General features: G+C 41.9%; 2 protein-coding genes across 7 annotated transcripts in view; both read right to left on the reverse strand.

Annotated features, from left to right (window-relative positions):
• Window positions 1–23,392, reverse strand: part of LOC128117770 (zinc finger protein 431-like) — a 94,885-nt gene that overhangs the window by 24,984 nt on the left and 46,509 nt on the right. The window lies entirely within an intron of this gene.
• LOC128117772 (probable G-protein coupled receptor 63) lies at window positions 3,373–9,252 on the reverse strand. The gene is given in 2 exon segments (XM_052750082.1): window positions 3,373–7,831; window positions 7,834–9,252. Coding segments are annotated over 2 exon segments (1,257 nt in total). The 5' UTR covers window positions 8,699–9,252; the 3' UTR covers window positions 3,373–7,439.

A 23,392-nucleotide genomic window follows, 5' to 3' on the forward strand; every position in this document is an offset into this window, starting at 1 on the left:
AATCTCTGAGACATGGAAAGAGGCCTCTGAACTGGCTATTTTGAACAAATCCAGCAAGCTTGGGGCATGAGTACTATCCCTGTTGTCTGATATCTGACTATAGAAAAACTATAGTAAAGTAATATAGTATTTGCATCACCTGTCAGACATCAGATAAATGATGGCTGAAATGAACGTGATTTGGTGTAGACTTTCTATGGTTTTAAAAAATAGTAACAGCCTTGGCCGGGAGGGGACAAATCGAATTACCACTAATAATGTTTACTTTGCACTGACCAGTACTGCATGTTTATTTAGTATTTAAACCTTTAGTATTTGTTTGTCCATGGAACAGAGACATTAGTCACCTGAGTCAGACAAATTTCTGAGCTGACTTCCCAAAGGAGAGCACTACCCCTGTGTTCACCCCATATATACCATAACACTTCTGCTCTTAAGTGGCCAGCCATCTTTATTTTACAGATTTGTGTAAGTTTTCTGCACAAATGCAAGACTCCAGTCTGATTTGGCTGTCTTTTTTTCTTTTTCTAAACTTTCTTTTTTTAACTAAGGCAGCATATTGTCCTGATGGGATGCTAATGCACCTTTGTGTCTATTCGAACATGTGTCACATCTTGGGTTGACTCTGTAGTCCCAGTTTCTTCCTGGCAAAGACAATGAGCACAGTGAGCATATTAATAAATGTTACATAATAACAACTATTAAATGTTCCTTTGAAATCTCAAGCAGCTTTTTATCTTTAGCTCCTACTTTGAGATAATTATACACTTCCCTAAAGCTATTTATAGCTCCAATCAGGAAGAACAGCTGAAAAGAAATGTGTATAGAGTCCTGCCAAATCTTTGGTGAAAGTGATTTGAAATCCACAGAGCTATTGGAAGTGTTTTAAAATGGTATGTGGCATATGGATGTCAAACACCATCAATAGAAATCTTTCCCAGCCACATTTTCATGACAGGGGAAGCTACGGTACACATTTTGTCCATAGCACCATTATCATTCATTCACAGAGACACTGAGACCACACAGAACAGAGGCAGCACAGTTCCCATGCTGCCATACCCAGTCCTTGGCACATACAGTCCCTTGGAATGAGCATGCTTCAGTGACATCATGAGTCATGTCGTCCCTCTGTCCTTTGAAAAGCAGGGGTCTTGCACATTTACTCAAGACAACAGACAGTCACAGACCAGCCTTAAAGGAATGGGGACAGAGAGATTCCTCCATGCTATGAACTGGAGATCACAGGGTCAAACCCATGTATACACATGTAGACCATTCTTTCGGTTTTCAGGTCTAGCAAATAAAAATGTAGCAACCATTTCCACTGGGCACACTCATTCCCCACCTTACTTCATACATCAGGGGAAAAAATAAAACAAAATCAACAACCAGTATTACTTTCTCCTCATGTTAAGGAAGCAAGTCAGTAGAATGGATAACTGGACTGCAAGACTTACTACCTGGGTCCTGACTCAGTTCTCATAGCTTAGAGTCTATGACTTTTGCCCAGAGTCTGTTATCAGAAGGTTTGTTTGTAGACTTTGGTGGATACTACTCTGTGTAAGCAGCCATGAAAGAAGTCAGAGAAATAGTGAACAAGCACAGTGCCCCTCCCCACCAGGAATGGTAATATCCAGGAAATTGTGAACTGGAAAAGAAGGGGGAGATATGGCTGAGAGAGCATGTGTTTGTTACTATCAAATACCTGAGACATTACACTTCTGTACTTTATTCAAAGATCTCTATTTGGTTTTACTATGTTTTCATGAGAAGCCATTTGCCTCAGGGAAGATCACGTAGAACCTATTTATTGCCCAGCAATGGTAGTCTTCACATAGAGTAACCTAAAATATTGTGGTTTCTTACAATCTAAGATAATTACAGCTTTTGAGACTATACTGTAGGTGAAGTTGCACAAGAAAAATCTGTCTTTCTCCCTGTTGTGGAAAAATGTTTTCTGTGTCCTTCACAGATGCAAGGCTAATAAGAATGGTCCAGAAAGACGTTAAAGCAGAAAGAAATGCCTGCAGACAGGCAACTTCCCAAGACTCCAGTCCAGGAAGCAAAGGTGATAGCTATGAATTCCAGAACAGGTAGAGGGAGGAGTCTCAGCTTTTGGACTCTCAGGAAGCCCAGGCTGAGATCCTATTACTGGTCCAACCACTGAGAAGCAGTAATTCCTAACCTCACCACATCGGCCTATTTGGTTCTCTATAAACTCATCCTTTTTTTCAGTGTTTAGGCTTGTTTGATTAACATAATGAAATCATAAATAACTTAAAATTCCATTACTCTCCTCCATATCAACAAAAATGACTCCATTAAGGAGGGATAGAGAAATAGGCAGGTTGTAAAGTGTTTACCTTTCAAGAATGAGGACCCAAAGTTCATCCCCAGAACTCACATGGAAGAAAAAACAAAAAACAAAACAAAACAAAACACCACCAACAACAAAAAGAAAGTCAAGCTTAGTGGCATGTTCATGTCATCCTAACAATGGGGAGGAGGGGCAGGTAAATCCTTGGCATGAGTCAATTGAAATTCTTAAAAGCAGGAGCTAAGGCTTCTTCAAGGAAGAAGAAATTCCAGCAGTGGACACTTCCCTTTTGAACCAGTCTGTCTGTCCAGTTCTGCCCTTTGGCTCTGCATAGCCAGCTCTACAATTATGTCTTTTCAATAAATGTCTTAATCTCCTACTGGAGTTCTCTTTCTGGTTAGCTCTGACTCCACACAGCCACGGAACCTGTTTTCATTCTGCAGTAAAGCCAACTGCCTACATTGTGATGTTTCAAGGTAAAAATTGCTAGATCCATTATTTTCACAGATGGGAGTAGGCTTAAATACAACGTTACTCTCTTTTGCTTAAATCTCTCTTACCTATTTCTCTCAGAAGAAAACAGTAACTATACAGTCAATGTAACCTCCCTTGGTAAGTTTGAAGAAGAAATACATAAGCTGCATATGAAAGAGGAAGCCAGGTCCTCACATCAGATAAATACTCTCTGTATTTACCTAAAGGGACTTCTGGAATTGGAGTTGCAGCATGAATCATCTCATCCACATAGCAGCGTTCTCTGCTCCACAAATGTTAATCATTTTAAATGAGTCAGCAGTACATTTTCACAACTCCCCTGGACAGAATTTCCTCACCGTTTCCTAATACTCGTCGTCATCGTCCTTTGCCAGGTTTCATTCCAGGCAGAACTACTCTGAGAACTTCTAAAACTGGAACCCAGTTACACAAACAGACCCAGACTTAAAGTCAAGACTCCAAAGGGAGCGGAATTTGAAATGAAACTTGGATTTCCATTATTTGTAATAAAGTTTTCTAGGATGAAATGAAGTCTTTAAATCAAAAAACAAAAAAAGTCCACTTTAGAAATATTAAACATTTATTCATTTTCTTATGGTAGCTCTTTTCTTGGTTGTAATAAGAATATTAGCAAATAAACATACTTTTGAGATTTAAATGTTATAACCCCAAATTAAAAGTTTTTTATTCATTAAAGCCTAGGTACCATTTTAAAATAAATTAATTTTAATTACAAATGACAAGTACCTATAGATAGCTAAGAAATGTATTAACATTTACTTGCAATAACAAACATGTGCTTTGATATTTTTATTCATTATTATAAAACTGAGTTTTCAATGAAGGCAGTTCATCAAAATTATGGTTATGGAAATAAATTTGACTCTAGTAGTACTTTAAACTCAAATAAAAATAATCACAGAATAAAACAGCAAGCATGTGGAATATTTGTGATATATACATAGATATTTTCATGTAAACAAAGCAAAGATCAAAGAAATTAAGTATCTTTGTCACCAACAAAAGTATGAAGATTAAAAGATTATTTTATTTTACTTCATGCTTCAAGTGAACAACTGCTCTAAGCAGAGAGCTAGGCATTAGATGAGCCTTTACATTCCCCTCACTCTCTTCAGGAAATCACACATGATGAAGAGATGCCCTGTAGAGACATCTGCAGGAAAGAAATACTATACTAATTAGCCTTCTGGAAGTCATGACTTACAATTAGTGAGTCATTCTTGGACCCCTACTGTGAAACCATATGGTTCATCAGACTTTGCCAGTGAAAGGAAAGCTGGTGCTGGCCAAATCCACACCAGCTCACATGGAGACCATGTGCACAAACCATGTAGACTTTATTTCATTGTGGATCACCATTGGCTTCCGACACACGGCTGCTTTAAGATAAAACAGGCAATATTTAAATGATACACTTATTTTCTACAGGATGGTTTCATGGAACTATGCCCCAGCGACCATCTGAACCAGAATCAGACAAAACACTCAATATAATAAAAATAAACATTCTTGTGCCCAACCACTGACCCAGAGGCCCAGGAATTTGTATTGTTGACCTTCCCTGGGGGATATTCAAATGCCTACTAAAGTTTAAAAATCACTACTGCCAACTATTTGAAATTTCTCTTTACTCTTTTTTTTGACAACAAATATTTTCTTATATCTTTCATGCATCACATTAGCTAGGAGGAAAAATAAATAATTTCTGATTATGTCAGCCAGCAATGGTTAATAGTGGTATTTCCCCATCAAAAAAAACATGGAATAATTGGCAACATGCCTAAATTCCTTGATGGTGCACCATATTTTCTCCTAAAGCTTTCAAAAAGTACAAAAATATTTAAAGTGATCTGTAAACTGTCATCTGAACAGATTAGCCAGTGTAAAGAGAGCTGCTGATCAACGTCTCCTTCCCCATGGCTTCCCATGTTGGCTCAGCAGTCTCTGCAGAGCACTGGCCAAGTGTAGCTGCCTCCAAACCAGAAGAGAGTACCTTCAACTGTACATGAACAAGAATAGAGAATGTGAAACTCCATTCAACTACAGTCCCAAAAGGGTCTCAAGAGTTACCAGTATGCATCAATATACACAGTGGTGTCTTTCTTGAAAGTTGCATTTTCAGCATCTGTATTAATATCTGCTTCTAATCCAGTTTATATTGACAATGGAAAGCAAAAATGCATTTCAATGTGCTGCTAAACATCTACTACAGTGTTTAAGTCCTATATGATCCCAATGGACAAAGTCGTATTTACCTGTGATAAATATAAATTAGAAATTAAAGAGGTAGGCGGCTCTCATATGCAATGATCTCAACATAATGTGATAAATAGTGTACCCTAGTCCCTAATGCTGATGAAACAGACAGGAGATTTCCAACATGATTGCAATCGCCTCAAGAGCAGGACTTCCCAGGTCTTTGGTGCTGTCAACGAAGCGCCAACATCCCAATTCCTGATGACCATGCCAGAGCTCTTTAGACACCATATAAGAAAGAGCTAACAAAGCAAATGTAAAGTAATACTGGAGACCAGACAATAGTCCTGAAGTAGGCCGGGCTCTTCCAACTATGTTCACATATGGAAAGCAAAACAAAAACAAAAAACCCTCAGGGTTGGATAAGATATCAACAATTCCTGTAATCCAGCTTGGGTTTTTATAGTTGAGGAAGCACAGGCTTATTTTTCCCAATGGCTCACAAAGCAGGAAAATTCTGAAAAGGTGCTATACATCCATGGTAAGTGCTCCCTTAGCCCAGAGTGCAGTTAGAGGGCTACTTTTCAGCCCTGGTGGTTTTAATCTGCAGCTCCACCCTGCTGGCTATTTTATAAGGTGTACCACTAGTAACAGAGGGAAGCTGACCAAGGTCCTGGAGGTACCAGGACAGGCAGATACCTAAAGAAAAAGAATGAAAACTCCAAAACCTGACCTAGTAAAGTTAATCTACGCTCAGCACAGGGTTTATCTTCCCTTCTCTTGGGAAGACACACCTCTGAAGTTCACAAACTTCAGCTCTACTAAGGCAAGCACTGAGGCAAAATGTCCCACTACAGACCACATTAGAGTGTGCTAGACAGTTGGAAACCTCCAAAGCTGCCAGGGCAAGATCCACCCCCAGCTGTACTAAGCACTCAGTAACTGTCAGTCGCTTGTTCTATAGGTTGAAAAATCACATTATTTTCATATTTATATTGATCTTCAGACCCTAGCCAAAGTCATTTGCTTCCTTTAGAAACTCCAAGTCAGACACAGCAACTTCAAACCTTGCTTGGTCTTCATGGTAGCCCTGTCTCAAAAAGAGAAGAGAAGAGAAGAGAGGAGAGGAGAGGAGAGGAGAGGAGAGGAGAGGAGAGGAGAGGAGAGGAGAGGAGAGGAGAGGAGAGGAGAGGAGAGGAGAGGAGAGGAGAGGAGAGGAGAGGAGAGGAGAGGAGAGGAGAGAAGAAAGAATATGTAACATCCCCCTTGACTACGACAGGTTCAAAATGAATGAGGAGTCTATGTGGCACAATGGAGCAGCTGTATCTGCATCTCAAATGTTTGGAGCCCAGCTCTACCAAAACCTCTGGGCAGGATTTCTGTCCCTCGGAAACTTGTATTTCTTTAATCTTAAAAAGGAAACAAGCGATACCTACCTCACAGAAAGCCACCAGGGCAGAGCACTGCACAACACCTTGAATACAGCACCACTGCATAGTGGTGGCCTCTTCTCTCTGAACTTGGTGAGAATGTGCGAATCAGCAAGATGGCCACAAGTTGGACCAGCCACCCTCTCATTCTGCTCCTCTTTCCCTGAAATTTGCTATAGTGCTGTGCCTCCTCGGTGGTTCCCTGGTGCTCTGAAAACTCACTAGTGCTTAGAAAAACCCCTATGTATTTGTGTTCCTTTTAAAATTGTACATGCAGCTAAAACATTGTTTAATAAAAATAACCTACCTAGAGATCATAAGCACATGTCTCCCAAAGCACAATATGTCATATATAAAAACAATTCTAAGAACACAACTGAATTCATTTGTACATTGTCTCTTAAAGTGCACCAAAGTAAGTTGTAATAACCTTTAAAATGTCACCAACCTCCTTGGGTTTTGTTTTTAAATAAAACTAAGTATCTACCAACTGAGATGCCTAGGGATTTGATTCCAATATTATGGCAAAGAGCAGCAGTGTCTTGTAGGAAAGGAAAAGGAACTAATTAACTCAACCAAGCTTGCCTCAGCAGCATAAAAACAAAACAACAACAAAAAAACAAAAACAAAAACAACAAGAACAAAAAAACCACCTACAATTCAAGTTAACTGCAGGTTCCATGAAGCACAATCTTGATTCATGCTGCAAAAATAAAACCAGTCAACTAAACAAACACATCCCCGCAAAGCTTTCTTAATCTAGAGGTAACATAATGTGACCACTTTCCACTTTCTTACAGTGTACCCTTGGTTTCAGGATCAAAGTATTTACCATTCTTTTTTTACAAAACACACACACACACACACACACACACACACACACTATAAAAAAAAAACCCCAAAGTTTAGAAGCCATATGAAAAAATTTCAGTCAGTAAAGACCCATAATGACTCCAAATGTCTCAGAGTTACAGTATTCACAACACCGTCCGATGCTCCCCACACACATAGACAGCACTAGGGCGTATCCGTCGCCTTGTGTGACCAGGGAGACGTGGCAAGAACTTGAAGGACTTGGGCATCATGTCCAAGCAGGCATCATGAAACTTCTTAATCCTCCAGTAGTATATCAGTGGGTTCAACGCAGACTTGAGGTAGCAGAGCCAAAGTAGCCAGGTGCTAATCTCAAAGAAGTTGTGCCGATAGTAGAAGTGCTTACTGAAGGTTGCCACGAGGCTGTATGTGGTGAATGGGGCCCAGCAGACAATGAACACAGCAAAGAGGATCAAGATGGTGGTGAAGGCACGTGTTTTAAAGCCCATGTCGATGTTCATTTGGAAGGGTCTCTGTAGACTCATGAGACCAAGTTGCTGGCCTGGCTGAGGCATATTCCTTCTGGGTAGCTATGAATCCTCAAGGCATTGTGCCGAAGGGTGTTGAGGATGCCCATAAATGAATACAGTATCACCAGGAAAGGTATAAAGAAAGAAATTAGTGAGATCAAAATCACATAAGCCTGGTATCCAGAATTAGTTGTGTACCCAAACACACACTGTGGGGCTCGGGAAGGTATTTGCAAATCAGGATTTCCCACAGCCAAAGGAAAAGCTATGGAAAAAGAAGTAGCCCAGGAGACTGCAATAAGGACCTTAGCCCTGTATGGATTTAGCTTATCTTGCCTCTGAACTATAATCAGGAACCTATCAATGCTAATAATGAGCAGGATAGCAACTCCCTCTATCACAAACAACCAGAAAAACATAGCAGACAACCTGCAGAAGAATTTCCCAAATATCCATCTGGTGGTAAGAATAGTTACCAGGGCAAAGGGCATGTTCAGCACGGCAAGCAGCATGTCTGCAAAAGCCAGGCTGGCCAGAAGGATGTTAATGGCAGAGCGCATGGCAGCTTTTTGGTAAACCATGAGGCAAACAACCAAGTTTCCAAGGAAAGACACAAACAGAATAAATATCATTATAGCCGAAAGGATGATCTGAAGAGCTAAGTTTAGGCTCTTAAAAACTGCTGGTGTCGGGGTCATGGCTGTGCTGTTCACTGCTAAGGAACTAAGTCCCGTGCTGGTCATGGTTTCCAGGCTATATCTAAGCAGTGGACCAGGACTAGGATGTTGCAATGGTGGAGACACCGTAATATTCACATGGGAGTTTTCATAGACTACAAATGTTGTGTTGGATGTCCCAGTATGGGATGCAGTCAACACCGCTGAGACAATCATGATTTTAGAAGGACAGAAGGTTCAGGCAGAAATGTGGGTCCTCTTCAGGCATTTCGATACAGCACTGTAGGGTCAGGTTCCACTGATGGCCTCGGATACACATTCGGGAAAACGGACAGAGTTCCATCTTCCACAAAAATCCTTCTGCCTGAAAATAAGCCAAAACAGAACATGAGATCAGATTAGTAAATACATTTTACTCTGTTGTTTCACAACATCTAAGTACTAGCAAAGACTGTTCATCTCTGCTTAGCTTCTGAGGTCAGACGAGGCTAAGTATGTTCAGGACAGTATGGCTGTAGACACATTTGACATTTTTAATCTTTTATCATATAGGATCACTCTTTTTTCCTTCTAAACCTCTAAAATTGTGTTCCCTAACCTAGTCATCATTAAAATGCCACTGTTATATTGTTTTAACGAAATATAATGAAAATTTTATAGTATTTGTAGAGAAAGAAAGGTGGATCTTGAAATATATTAAGGAACCAAGGACAAAGGTCAAAACCTATAGTTGGTGCTTTTTAAAAGATTGCAGCAGCCCTCTCTAAGGCTCAGACCATTGAGGAAGAAGGGGCAGAAAGACTGTAAGAGTCATAGGTTGGTGGGGACCTGAGAAAAACTGTCCTTTTGGGCTCGGCAGGCCCACTGCACTCGTGAACTCACAGTGGCTATAGATGCCTGCCCAAGACCTGTACAAGATAAAGCCAGTCAGCGTTCTATCGGGAAGGGAGTGGGAGTGGGCTCCAGAGACCCCATTCCTAACTGAAGAGCTATGGAGAACTGATAGCCTTTGTTGGAGGGAAAACAGTGTTCTTTAAGTGTTCCATGATCTAGTGCCCTACATCCAGAAATAAATGGACAGCACAAGCTGGACCCAATGGGTTATTGAATCAAATAAAAAAGACACGAAGTTTGGGGTACAGGGAAGCGGTGCTGGATCTTAGAGCATTGACAAAAGGAGTTGAGGTAAATATAATCAAAATACATTGTATGAAAGTCTGCAAGAATTAATAAAAATATTAAAAAATAAACCTCAAAAAATGGCAGCAGTATCATAGCTTTCTACGGTCACTATTAATAAACATTTCACTAATTCTCTTGGGAGAACAGACTTCAGCAGTTCTTTCCTATGGGTTCTTATTCCATCTTTACATTAGCATAAGGCTTGACGGCAAAAACAACCGAACCTCAATTCCCAGCTTATCATGTGGTAATAACACACTTTGACAGCCCTTAAAAGTAAGAACGGGGTTATTTTCAACTAAGATCTGAAACTCATCTTAGTTTTCTTCCTCCCTTCCTCCCTCCTGCCTCTTCCTTGTTTCCCCTTTCTCTCCCTCCCCCACCATTTTCCCTCTCTCTCTTCCCCCTTGAGATCTTTTCTCATAGCAATCCCCCCTCCAGAAATTCCCCACCAAACACACTAGAAAAAAGCCATTCAGATAAAGGAGTCATTTTTCCTACGCTCTTTCTCATATTCCCTTTTCTTCTAAACCTGTCTTTTTTTTTTTTTACTTTTATTGGTTCTTTGTGGATTTCACATCATGCATTCTGATCCCACTTATCTCTCTGTCCCCTCACATCTGCCATCTGCCCTTGCAACCTCCCCCCAAAAACAAAACAAAATTTAAAAGGAAAACCAAAAACTAAACAAAACAAAATAAAAATAAAAACAAAAAAAATTAGAAGAATCTCACTGTGGAGGCTGTAGTGTGTCCTGTTGAGTCACACAATTTACCCTTTAGTCCATCCATCTTTACTTGCAAGAGTCATTGGTCTGGCTCAAGGCCTCTGGCTTCCTACACCACCTGTCATGGCTCTCACCGGGGCTCCTCTTGGATATCCTGTTGTTGTCCTGTGTCATGGAGATTCTGCTGTTTTGGATCTGTAGGTTGGTCCCCTTCACATGTTCCAGTAGTTCATAGATGAGGCAGAGGTTAGGTGAGCAAACTCCTAGCCCCGGTTGGTAACCGGGTTGGTCAGCTCCCTAACTTTCCCTCATCCCTACCCTGGTGAGCTCTCCAGCACTGCCTAGGCTAGTTTACCCAATGCAGCCTACAGCAAGGAGTGGGGCCAGTTCTCCTGCTTTGGGGCCTTCAGATCTGGGTCTCCCCTCACTCTTAATCGCCAGGGTCCGCTCTACTGTTTTGCCCAGGCAAGATGCAGGGCCCTCTCTCCTGATTGTTGTAGGGGGCATATGAGGCTCCCCTGCTCTCATGCCCTCAGGGCTGGCTCACCTGTAACCTGACAACAGGGTCAGCTCTAGTGGCAGGTAGGAGGACAGCATCTTTTCCTCACCTATGCCACTACACAGCAGATGGGAGGGTGGGCGTGGGTCAGCTCTAGTGTGCTGCCCAGACGGGAAGCAGAGGCTACTTCCTTGTGCACTGCAGCTAGTGAGGGTCAGGGCTAGCTCTACCACTCTTGGCACCCCAGGGCCAGCTCTCTCACCTGCCGCAGGTGGTAATGGGAGTGAGGAGGGCATCTGTCCCTCACCCATGCCACCACACAGCAAATGAGGGGGGACAGCTTCAGCTCTCACGCCCTCAGGCTCGGCTCTGCCTGCATCCTCAAGCACAGGGTCAGCTCTGGGTGCTTCCCAGGGGAGGTGAATGCCTATGGTGAGGGGTGGGGCCATCTTTCCCCAGTGCAGGGGGCAAACTCTTCTTCCCTGAGGGGTAGGCCCAGCTTGCCTGCAATAATATCCAGCAAAGGGCAGGGCCAGTGAAGGGTGGGGCAGGCTCACCACAGCATGGTTCCAATGATCCCTGTGCTAATACAGGCCATGGATACCACCACAGACCCCAGCTGCAGCAGGACCATGGGACCCAGACATGCCCTCAGTAGCAGCTAGGCCAGATGCCACCATGGCTCCAGTGGCAGCACAGACCCCTCAGATCATCATGACCGCGGTGAAAGCATGGTCCCAGGTGCCTGGCCATTCACCAGGCATCTACAGAGCCCTCGGTGGCAACTGGAGCCACGGACATCACCCTGGACTCTGGCCTTGGCAGGACCACTGACCTAGACATGGTCCTAGACCACCGCCCATGCCCAGATGTCTCCATGGCCCCAGGTGAAGTGTAGTCCTCGGACACTGCATGGTCCGAGGTCACCAACCAGACCCCAGTCATCAGCATGGCCCTCGGTGACAACAGGAGCCCGGGGCATCAACTCAGACCCTGGTTGCTGTAGGGCCACAGACTCAGACATAGCCCGCTACGGCAGCCCTGGCTCAAAATGACACCATGGCCCAGGATGACAGTGCAGGCCACTCAGATCAGGATGTTCCTGGTGGCAGCATGGCCCTCCAACACCCTTATGACCACAGGTTGCTGCCCAGGCCCCGGGCATTTATGTGGCCTTTGGTGGCAACATGGGACATGGACATCAATACAGACCCTGGCTATGGTAGGGCCACTGACCTAGTCATGGTCCTAGGCAGCAGTCCAGGCTGGGATGTCACCATTGTCTCAGGTAGCAGTGCAGGCTACCTGAACCAGCATGGCCCCTGCAGCAGCATGGCCCTCAGACACCAACATGGCCCCAGGTGGCAGCCTAGACTCCAGGGCATTCGTATGGTCTTCAATGGTCTCAGGAGCCACAGACATCAACAGAGACCCTGGATAGGGCAGGGCCATGTACCTAGACATAGCCCTCAGCCACAGTCCTGGTCCTGACAATACCACGGCCCCAGATGATAGCCCTGGCCACCCAACTCAGCCTGGTCCCGGCAGTGGCACAGCCCTCAAACAGCAAAGTGGTCACAGGTTGCAGTCTAGACCCCAGGCATCCACATGGGGCCAGGACAGCAACATGGGTTGGATTTTTGTCAATATAGTTATACAATAAACTAAAAAGAATACGATACATAAATGTAATGTCCATTAATAAAGAATGGGCCAGGGACAGCAACACAGACTCTAGCCACAAGCCTGTCCATTTTCATCATTTCTTTCTGATATGCAGACTTCTATTTCTTCTCTCCAAAGACTGAATTGATACTGTTAGCAATTTGACAGGAGACGCTAACCAAATAATAAAGATGATATTAAGGAAGATAGGGAGAAAAGTGCCTGAATATTCAGAACATATTCAGAATATTTACAAAGATTTGGTTATCTTGTCCCAAAAACTTGCTTACCTTTTACTTAGCCTTATTGCCAATCTCTCACCAATTTATGAAGCCCTCAATCTTACATAAGAGCTTTCTCTAATCTACAACCCTATCAACCCACATTCTGACATGGCTTCTCCCTTCTGCTGTTCTTAACTAGGGGATAATCTCTTCAGTTACAAAGGGACTGGATTTCTGGACAGATTCCGTCGACAAACCCTTAAAAGGTTAGAAAAATTAATACACAGAAAATCAAAACAAAACTACAATTCACACATTGTATGGCCTTAGAATTAGTCATTGATGTTTAAGGGTAAATGTCAACATTTTGTTTATCCATTTCTTAGGGTGTGAAGGGAAGAGACAGGATCTCATTTGTGAGAGCTAAGATAGAGCCCTATAGCCAGATCATGCTTTTTCTACTAACTTTGCATCTATAATCCACTGTCCTATGTAGGACTGCTTTTATAAATAAGAAGAATAGCACTTACATAAAATACTGATTCTACTATTTCCTCTCACTTTATAGTTTAATTTTTGTCGTTACCTACTAGATTTTATACAACGTCACATATTTCCTCTAAAATGCAAATAAACCTTGACAACATGTTACATTAAATTAGTGACTATCAAAGTCTATAATCACAAAAGGGCAGTTGGAAAGGAACAAAGATTATTATAGTTTTGCACCATAATCTTGTCAGGCTATTCAGAGAGACCCCAGTATGCAGTGTTGATATTATGTGTAGTATAAGATCAGTGTTGGTACAGACCTACCTCCAGAGAAAACTCTACATAGACAAATAGGTATTTTAATCCTAAAATAACAACTTAAATCATGTTTGGCCAACTGTGTTAAAACTGCATTTCAGAGATGGCAAGATGGCTCAGTGAGTAACGGCGCTTCCACCAAGCCTGGCAATGTGAATGTGACCTTTAGGACCATGTGGTAGGAGAGAACTGACTCCCACAAGTTGTCCACTGACCTGCACAGGTGTTGTGTGGCATATACATACTCCCCCACATACATGCATACATTCATACATACATACATACGTACAATAATTAAATAAGCAAATGCAATACAAAATTTTAAATTCTATTTCAACAAACATCTAGTGAATCTGCAGTAAGTTTGAAATACTTAATGTCCTTAAGGCTGGAAGTATAGTGCTAGAGCCTCGCATGCAAGAGGCCCTAGATTCAACTCCCCAACCAACAAAATTAACTGACTGAAAACAATTAAATTAGATTTAGCTTGGGTTTTTTTTTGAAGATGAAGAACAACAATTAAAAATAGAAAGAAACGAGAGGCTGGCCCCCAGCTCCCATCTTGCTCCGGACGTCCCTTTTGGAACAGTCGTGAGTACCCTTCCTTGCCCCAGACCCCATCCCTGGGCACCAGCCACTCCAGGGAAGACCTGCCCAACTCGGCCCCAGGTTCTGGCCACCGGGCAGGTTCCCTGCTAGCCCCACCGGGAAGGATCCCCTTCTCCAAGACCCCTGGCAGACCCTGCAGTCTCCACGCCCTGCCCCCACGCCCATTCCGCCTGAGCCCCAAGCCTCTTCCTGAGACTCAGAGGCCGGCCCCCCAGCTCCCATCTTGCTCCGGACGTCCCTTTTGGAATACTGGTGAGTACCCCTTCCTTGCCCCAGACCCCATCCCTGGGCACCAGCCACTCCAGGGAAGACCTGCCCAACTCGGCCCCAGGTTCTGGCCACCGGGCAGGTTCCCTGCTAGCCGCACCGGGAAGGATCCCCTTCTCCAAGACCCCTGGCAGACCCTGCAGTCTCCACGCCCTGCCCCCATGCCCATCCGCCTGAGCCCCAAGCCTCTTCCTGAGACTTAGAGGGCCGGCCCCCAGCTCCCATCTTGCTCCGGACGTCCCTTTTGGAACAATCGTGAGTACCCTTCCTTGCCCCAGACCCCATCCCTGGGCACCAGCCACTCCAGGGAAGACCTGCCCAACTCGGCCCCAGGTTCTGGCCACCGGGCAGGTTCCTGCTAGCCCCACCGGGAAGGATCCCCTTCTCCAAGACCCCTGGCAGACCCTGCAGTCTCCACGCCCTGCCACCACGCCCATCCGCCTGAGCCCCAAGCCTCTTCCTGAGACTTAGAGGCCGGCCCCCAGCTCCCATCTTGCTCCAGACTTCCCTTTTGGAACACTGACTTCCCTTTTGGAACACTGGTCTGTCTGAACCAAGTGTGCGGATAAGGCCAAGAACGAACCACAAGGAGATGGGCAGACGTCAAGGCAGAAACATATACAACAAAATGAAAAGCAATACAGCATCACCAGGCCCTAGCCCTCCTCCAACACCTAGACCTGAATATCAGAAATTGGAAGAAGCAGAAGAAAACAGCCTTATGAATGACATCATGAAGAAGCTAGAGGCTTGCGTAGAGGAAAAGACAAAAAAATGTGAAGAACGCTGTAAACAACTAGAGGAAAGGGCAAACAAATTAGAAGAAATCAATAAAGTCCTGGAAGAAAACAATAAAATACTGAGAGAAAATCAAGAAAAATCAATGAAACAAATGAAGGAAACAGTCCAAGACCTGAAAAGGGAAATAGAAAAAATGAAGAAGACACAAACAGAGGGAATGCTGGAAATAGAAAATCTGAGAAAACGATTGGGAACTTCAGATGCAAGTATAATCAACAGAATGCAAGAGATGGAAGAGAGGATCTCTAGCGTTGAAGATACAGTAGAAGAAATACATTCATCAGTCAAAGAAAACACTAAAACCAACAAAGTCATGAACCAAAATGTCCAAGAAATTTGGGGACACCATGAAAAGACCAAACCTAAGAATAATAGGGGTCGAAGAAGGAGAAGAATACCAACTCAAGGGCACAGAAAATATATTCAACAAGATCATAGAAGAAAACTTTCCCAACTTAAAGAAGGAAATGCCTATGAAGATACAAGAAGCTTATAGAACACCAAACAGACTAGACCCCCAAAAAAAGTCCCCTCGCCACATAATAGTTAAACAACTAAACGTACAGAATAAAGAAAGAATATTAAGAGCAGCAAAGGAAAAAGGCCAAGTGACATATAAAGGCAAACCCATCAGAATAACACCCGATTTCTCAATGGAGACTTTGAAAGCCAGAAGAACCTGGACAGATGTAATGCAGACACTAAGAGACCATGGATGTCAACCTAGACTAATATACCCAGCAAAACTTTCAATCACCATAGATGGAGTAAACAAGACATTCCATGACAAAGCCAGATTTAAACAATACTTATCCACAAACCCAGCCCTACAGAAAGCACTAGAAGGAAAATTCCAACCTAAGGAAGTCAGATACACCCTCGAAAACACAGGCAACAGATAAAGCCACAGCAGTAAACCCCAACGTATAGAAGTACCCACACATCACCACCAAAAAATAACAGGAATGAACAATCACTGGTCATTAATTTCCCTCAATATCAATGGACTTAATTCACCTATAAAAAGACATAGGCTTACAGAATGGATACGAAAGCAGGACCCATCTTTCTGCTGCATACAAGAAACACATCTCAAATTCGAAGATAGACACTACCTAAAAATAAAAGGCTGGGAAAAGACTTTCCAATCAAACGGTCTTAAGAAACAAGCGGGTGTAGCCATCCTGATATCCAGCAAAATAGACTTCAAACTAAAATCAATCAAAAGAGATCAAGAAGGGCATTACATACTCATCACAGGAAAGATCCACCAAGATGAAGTCTCAATTCTGAATATTTATGCCCCAAACACAAGGGCACCCACATATGTAAAAGAAACATTACTAAAGCTTAAATCACATATAAAACCCCACACGTTAATAGTGGGAGACCTCAACACCCCACTTTCACCACTGGACAGATCTCCCAAATTGAAACTTAACAGAGAAATAAAGGACTTAACTGATGTCATGACTCAAATGGACTTAATCGATATATACAGAACATTCCATCCTAACAAAAAAGAATATACCTTCTTCTCAGCACCCCATGGAACCTTCTCTAAAATTGACCACATACTTGGCCACAAAACAAATCTAAACAGATACAAAACAATTGGAATAATCTCCTGTGTTCTATCAGACCACCATGGTCTAAAGTTGGATTTCAACAACAACAAAAACTACAGAAAACCTGCAATCTCATGGAAACTGAATAATACCCTACTGAATCACCAATGGGTTAAGGAAGAAATAAAGAAAGAAATTAAAGACTTCCTAGAGATCAATGAAAATGAAGACACCACATATCCAAATTTATGGGACACTATGAAAGCAGTACTAAGAGGGAAATTCATAGCACTAAATGCCCACATAAATAAGTTGGAGAAATCTCACACTAGAGACTTAACAGCATACCTGAAAGCTCTAGAACAAGAAGAAGCACAGTCTCCCAGGAAAAATAGACGCCAGGAAATTATCAAAGTGAGAGCTGAAATCAATAAAATAGAAACAAAGAGAACAATACAAAAAATTAATGAAACAAAGAGTTGGTTCTTTGAGAAAATCAACAAGATAGACAAGCCCTTATCCAAACTAACCAAAAGACAGAGAGAGAGCATCCAAATCAACAAAATCAGAAATGAAAAGGGGGACATAACAACAGACATTGAGGAAATCCAGAGAATCATCAGGTCATACTTCAAAAACCTCTATTCGACAAAACTGGAAAACCTAAAAGAAATGGATAACTTTCTGGATAGGTACCACATACCTAAGTTAAATCAAGACCAGATAAACTATTTAAATAGTCCAATAACCCCTAACGAAATAGAAACAGTCATTAAAAGTCTCCCAACCAAAAAAAGCCCAGGACCAGATGGTTTCAGCGCAGAATTCTACCAGATCTTCAAAGAAGAGTTAATACCAATACTCTCTAAATTGTTCCACACAATAGAAACAGAAGGAACATTACCAAACTCCTTCTACGAGGCTACAATTACCCTAATTCCTAAACCAAACAAGGATACAACAAAGAAAGAGAACTACAGACCGATCTCCCTCATGAACATTGATGCAAAAATACTCAATAAAATACTGGCAAACAGACTCCAAGAACACATCAAAGCAATTATCCACCATGATCAAGTAGGATTCATTCCAGGGATGCAAGGGTGGTTCAACATACGAAAGTCCGTCAATGTAATACACCATATAAACAAACTCAAAGAAAAAAACCATATGATCATCTCACTGGATGCAGAAAAGGCATTTGACAAAATCCAACACCCCTTCATGATAAAGGTATTGGAGCGATCAGGAATACAGGGAACATACCTAAACATAATAAAGGCAATTTACAGCAAGCCAACAGCCAACATCAAATTAAATGGAGAGAAACTCAAAGCAATTCCACTAAAATCAGGAACGAGGCAAGGCTGTCCACTCTCGCCATACTTATTCAATATAGTACTTGAAGTTCTAGCCAGAGCAATAAGACAACATAAGGAGATTAAGGGGATACAAATTGGAAAGGAAGAAGTCAAGCTTTCCCTATTTGCAGATGACATGATAGTATACTTGAGCGACCCCAAAGTTTCCACCAAGGAACTGATACAGCTTATAAACACCTTCAGCAACATAGCAGGATACAAGATCAACTCAAAAAAATCAGTAGCCCTCCTATATACAATGGACAAAGAAGCGGAGAAGGAAATCAGAGATACATCACCCTTTACTATAGCCACAAACGACATAAAATACCTTGGGGTAACACTAACCAAGCAAGTGAAGGACCTATATGACAAGAACTTTAAGTCCCTGAAAAAAGAAATTGAAGAAGATGTCAGAAAATGGAAAGATCTCCCATGCTCATGGATAGGCAGGACTAACATAGTAAAAATGGCAATCTTACCAAAAGCAATCTACAGATTCAATGCAATCCCCATCAAAATACCAACACAATTCTTCACAGACCTGGAAAAAATAATACTCAACTTCATATGGAAAAACAAAAAACCCAGGATAGCCAAAGGAATCCTGTACAATAACACAACTTCTGGAGGCATCACGATCCCTGACTTCAAGCTCTACTATAGAGCTACAGTAATAAAAACAGCTTGGTACTGGCATAAAAACCGACATGTGGACCAATGGAATCGAATTGAAGACCCTGACATTAATCCGCACACCTATGAACATATAATTTTTGACAAAGAAGCCAAAAGCGCACAATGGAAAAAAGAAAGCATCTTCAACAAATGGTGCTGGCAAAACTGGATATCAACATGTAGAAGGCTGCAAATAGATCCATATCTATCACCGTGCACAAAACTTAAGTCCAAGTGGATCAAGGACCTCAACATAAATCCAGCTACTCTGAACCTGCTAGAAGAGAAAGTAGGAAGTAGTCTTGAACGCATTGGCATAGGAGACTACTTCCTAAATAGAACACCAGTAGCACAGACTCTGAGACAAACAATCAATCAATGGGACCTCTTGAAACTGAGAAGCTTTTGTAGAGCAAAGGATACGGTCAACAAGGCAAAGCGACAGCCTACAGAATGGGAAAAGATCTTCACCAACCCCACATCTGACAGAGGACTGATATCCAGAATATATAGGGAACTCAAGAAATTAGACATCAAAATGCCCAACAGTCCAATTAAGAAATGGGCTATAGAACTAAACAGAGAATTCTCAACAGAGGAAACTCAAATGGCTGAAAGACATTTAAGGAACTGCTCAACATCCCTAATCATCAGGGAAATGCAAATCAAAACAACTCTGAGATACCACCTTACGCCTGTCAGAATGGCTAAGATCAAAAACACTGAAGACACCTTATGCTGGAGAGGATGTGGAGCTAGGGGAACTCTCCTCCACTGCTGGTGGGAATGCAAGCTTGTACAACCACTTTGGAAATCAATATGGCGCTTTCTTAGAAAATTGGGAATCAATCTCCCCCAAGATCCAGCTATACCACTCTTGGGCATATACCCAAGAAATGCTCAACCACACCATAAGAGCACTTGTTCAGTTATGTTCATATCAGCATTGTTTGTAATAGCCAGAACATGGAAACAACCCAGATGCCCTTCAACTGAAGAATGGATAAACAAAATGTGGTACATATACACAATGGAATACTACTCAGCAGAGAAAAACAATGGCATCATGAGGTTTGCAGACAAATGGATGGATCTAGAAAAAATCATCCTGAGTGAGGTAACCCAGACTCAGAAAGACAAACATGGTATGTACTCACTCATAGCAGGATACTAGACATGAAACAAGGATGACTTGTCTGCTACTCACATCACCAGGGAGGCTACCTGGAAAACAGGACCCCAAGAAAGACACAGGGATCACTCAATGACAGAGAAATGGAATGAGATCTACATGAACAGCCTGGACATGAGTGGGGGTAATGAAAGGCGAGGGTTGAGGGAAAGAGAGCTTGGGGGAGCGGGAGATCCCAGCTGGATCAACAACAGAGAGGGAGAACAAGGAATAGGAGACCATGGTAAATGAAGACCACATGAGAACAGGAAGAAGCAAAGTGCTAGAGAGGCCCACAGAAATCCACAAAGATACCCACACAACAGACTGCTGGCAGAGGTCGAGAGACAGCCTGAACTGACCTACTCTGGTGATGGGATGGCCAAACACCCTAATTGTTGTGCTAGAAACCCCATCCAACTACTGAGGGATCTGGATGCAGAGATCCATGACTAGGCCCCGGGTGGATCTCTGGGAGTCCAATTAGCGAGAATGAGGAGGGTTTATATGAGCGAGAGTTGTTGAGACCAAGGTTGGATAAAGCACAGGGACAAATGGCCAAATGAATGGAAACACATGAACTATGAACCAATGGCTGAGGGGTCCCCACTGGATCAGGCCCTCTGAATGGATGAGACAGTTGATTGGCTTGATCTGTTTGGGAGGCACCCAGGCAGTGGGACCAGATCTTGTGCTCATTGCATGAGTTGGCTGTTTGAAACCTGGGGCCTATGCAGGATTGTTTGGCTCGGCCTGGGAGGAGGGGACTAGACCTACCTGGACTGAGTCTACCAGGTTGACCTCAGTCTGTGGGGAAGGCTTTGCCCTGGAGGAGATGGGAATGGGGGGGGGGTGTTGAGGGGAAGGTGAGGGGGACGGGAGGGGGGAGAACAAGGGAATCCGTGGCTGATATGTAGAACTGAATTGTATTGCAAAATAAATTAATAAAAAAAAAAAAAAAAAGAAATGAAAGTTAGTAGTTAGACATTACAATAGAAGTTGTAGTCATATTAGATATGTTTTAAAAATTGAGCAGATATATTTTAGACAGGTCATCTTCAAACCCTTCAGAGATCTACAGAATATGGCATTTAAAATGTTTTAATAACTTAGAAAATTTTTCTTTTTTGTTATGATTATGAGACATGTCGGCTCCTGGCAGTACCAATCTACTTCAGAGAAAATATGGGCATTGAAGAAACTGCATATGGAGTTAACTTTCATTGTGGCAAAAGTTAGCCACTGGACAACAAAGTATCCTTGAATCAACTGCTGACAAAATGGACAGACAGGACATGAAACAAAGGACTACTGATTCTTGCCAAAACGAGTGTGGTTATGGCTTTATCAAAAGGCATCTTCTGAGGCCAGGACAATATGGCACCATCCCTGAAGTGGCCTTCGCAATTTGGAAAAGGTACAGTGCCCTTTTCTTCGAAGGCAGCTGAATAGGCAGTGGGCCGATGGCTTCTGATGTGCAATGGAACAGCAGCTGAAACAGTTATTCTTGAAGAGTAACTAAGCTCACGCCTCGCAATAGTAAACTGGCATTTGACAGAGGGATGTGGAGAAGAACGGGATGTTAAGATGAAGCCATATATACACAGCCAAGAATGGACAGCTGAATTAAAAAATCAACAACAATTTCCAGAATTTAAAATCCTGAGTCATGACATGACACTAGTGGAATTCAGGTGTTTCTGGTACATGGACTGCTCTCACCCAATGTGAGGTTGAACTGTCGACCTTGTGTACATCCTACTTCACAAATGAGTCTGTCAGATATGCTAAGCCTATAGGCTGAAGATGATGCCCCAACACTGTGGAGAAACCTCAGGTGACTGTCCAGGCAGCTGGCTGTTTCTGTCAACTCACAAATTTTTTGGAAGTTGCTTGCATGCACTTTCTGTTTTTATTTTTGTTAGCTAATATTATTTCCTTCTTGGGTCTCTGAGGGAGTTGAAGATTAGTTAGTTATAGTTGAAGGTTAGTTAGTTATAGTTGAAGATTAATTAGGATAGAAAGTGAATTAGATACATTTTGGACTTAACAAAATAGGATAGATAATGAAATTATTTTCTCTGAATTTGTCAAATACAAATGGACTAGACATTGTTTAGACATTTATTACTTGTATATATTGTATATAGTCATTGTACTTTTGTATATAATTTTTCTTTTGTTAGTTATAACCTTTTTCTTTTTTTTCCTTTTTATTAAAATAGAAAAGGGGAAAAAAAAAATAAATTTTAAGATTGAAAAAAAAAAAAAAAAAAAAAAAAAACAAAATAAAAAAAAAAAAAAAAAAAAAAAAAAAAAAAAAAAAAGAAAGTTTTAAAAACCTAAAACTAATGTACTAGCCACATCAATAATTTAAATAGCAAAAATACAAATATTGATGATAGGAACAACTGGAAAACAAAGATATGCCAAGAAATGAGGAGAGGCAAGCCTCTGAGATCAAGAAGAGAAAATTAAAATTGTTTCTCCCCAAATCAACAAAAACTCAAGGAACTGAAAACATAATATAGTAATTTTTCAGAATACAAAAATAGGTAAAGGCCTACCATTCTCCAGAGAAACATCAATATAGTTAGATTACAACTAATAAAATCAGCAACATAGATGGCACCACTGATTAAAAAGGGACACAAAGACAGACCTACAAATTTAACATGATCCCTTAAACAAGAACTCCAAGACTCTAGTCAAATTCAAAATCAAAAAAAATCACCGACCACCAGTTACCCTGTGCACTCCAGTTTTCTCCTTTACAATAATAGAAAATGGGCTGGGTGAGGAGGGCTGTCCCACCAAAATTGGAGAGATTCACTTGAAACTTTCTGAGGTTTCTACACTGTAGAAAATAGTTTTGACTACTAAAAATATTTCATTCTCTTTTGATAAAGAAAAGAATGTCTGTTAGGATAACTTAGAAATCATTTTCTTTCCTATGACTGAAGATTGGGTGTAAGTCTGCATCAGAGTGAGGAAATTAAAATGTGTTCAAACCAAATGCAAGGTAACATTTCTACATAAACATTGTATGATTTGTATTATGCACCTAAAGCAACTTGTTTTGCTCTCGTTGCTTTTTAAGTCACAAGTACTTTTGAAAACAAGTTTATCCCCATTTTGTGTGTGTGTGTGTGTGTGTGTGTGTGTGTGTGTGTGTGTGTGTGTGTGTGTGTGTAAGGATGTTTTCCACGTGTGTAGAGGTGATGTAACAAAGAAGAGGGTGTCAGATCCCCTGGACCTGGAGTAGCAGGTATTTATGAGCCTCCCTACTTAGGTGTTGGTATATGAACTCAGGTCTACTCAAAGAAGAATACTAGCTGAGTGACATGC

This window comes from Peromyscus californicus, unplaced genomic scaffold, assembly GCF_007827085.1.
Source record: "Peromyscus californicus insignis strain IS unplaced genomic scaffold, ASM782708v3 Scaffold_21__1_contigs__length_65335640, whole genome shotgun sequence".
Taxonomy (NCBI): Eukaryota; Metazoa; Chordata; class Mammalia; order Rodentia; family Cricetidae; genus Peromyscus; species Peromyscus californicus.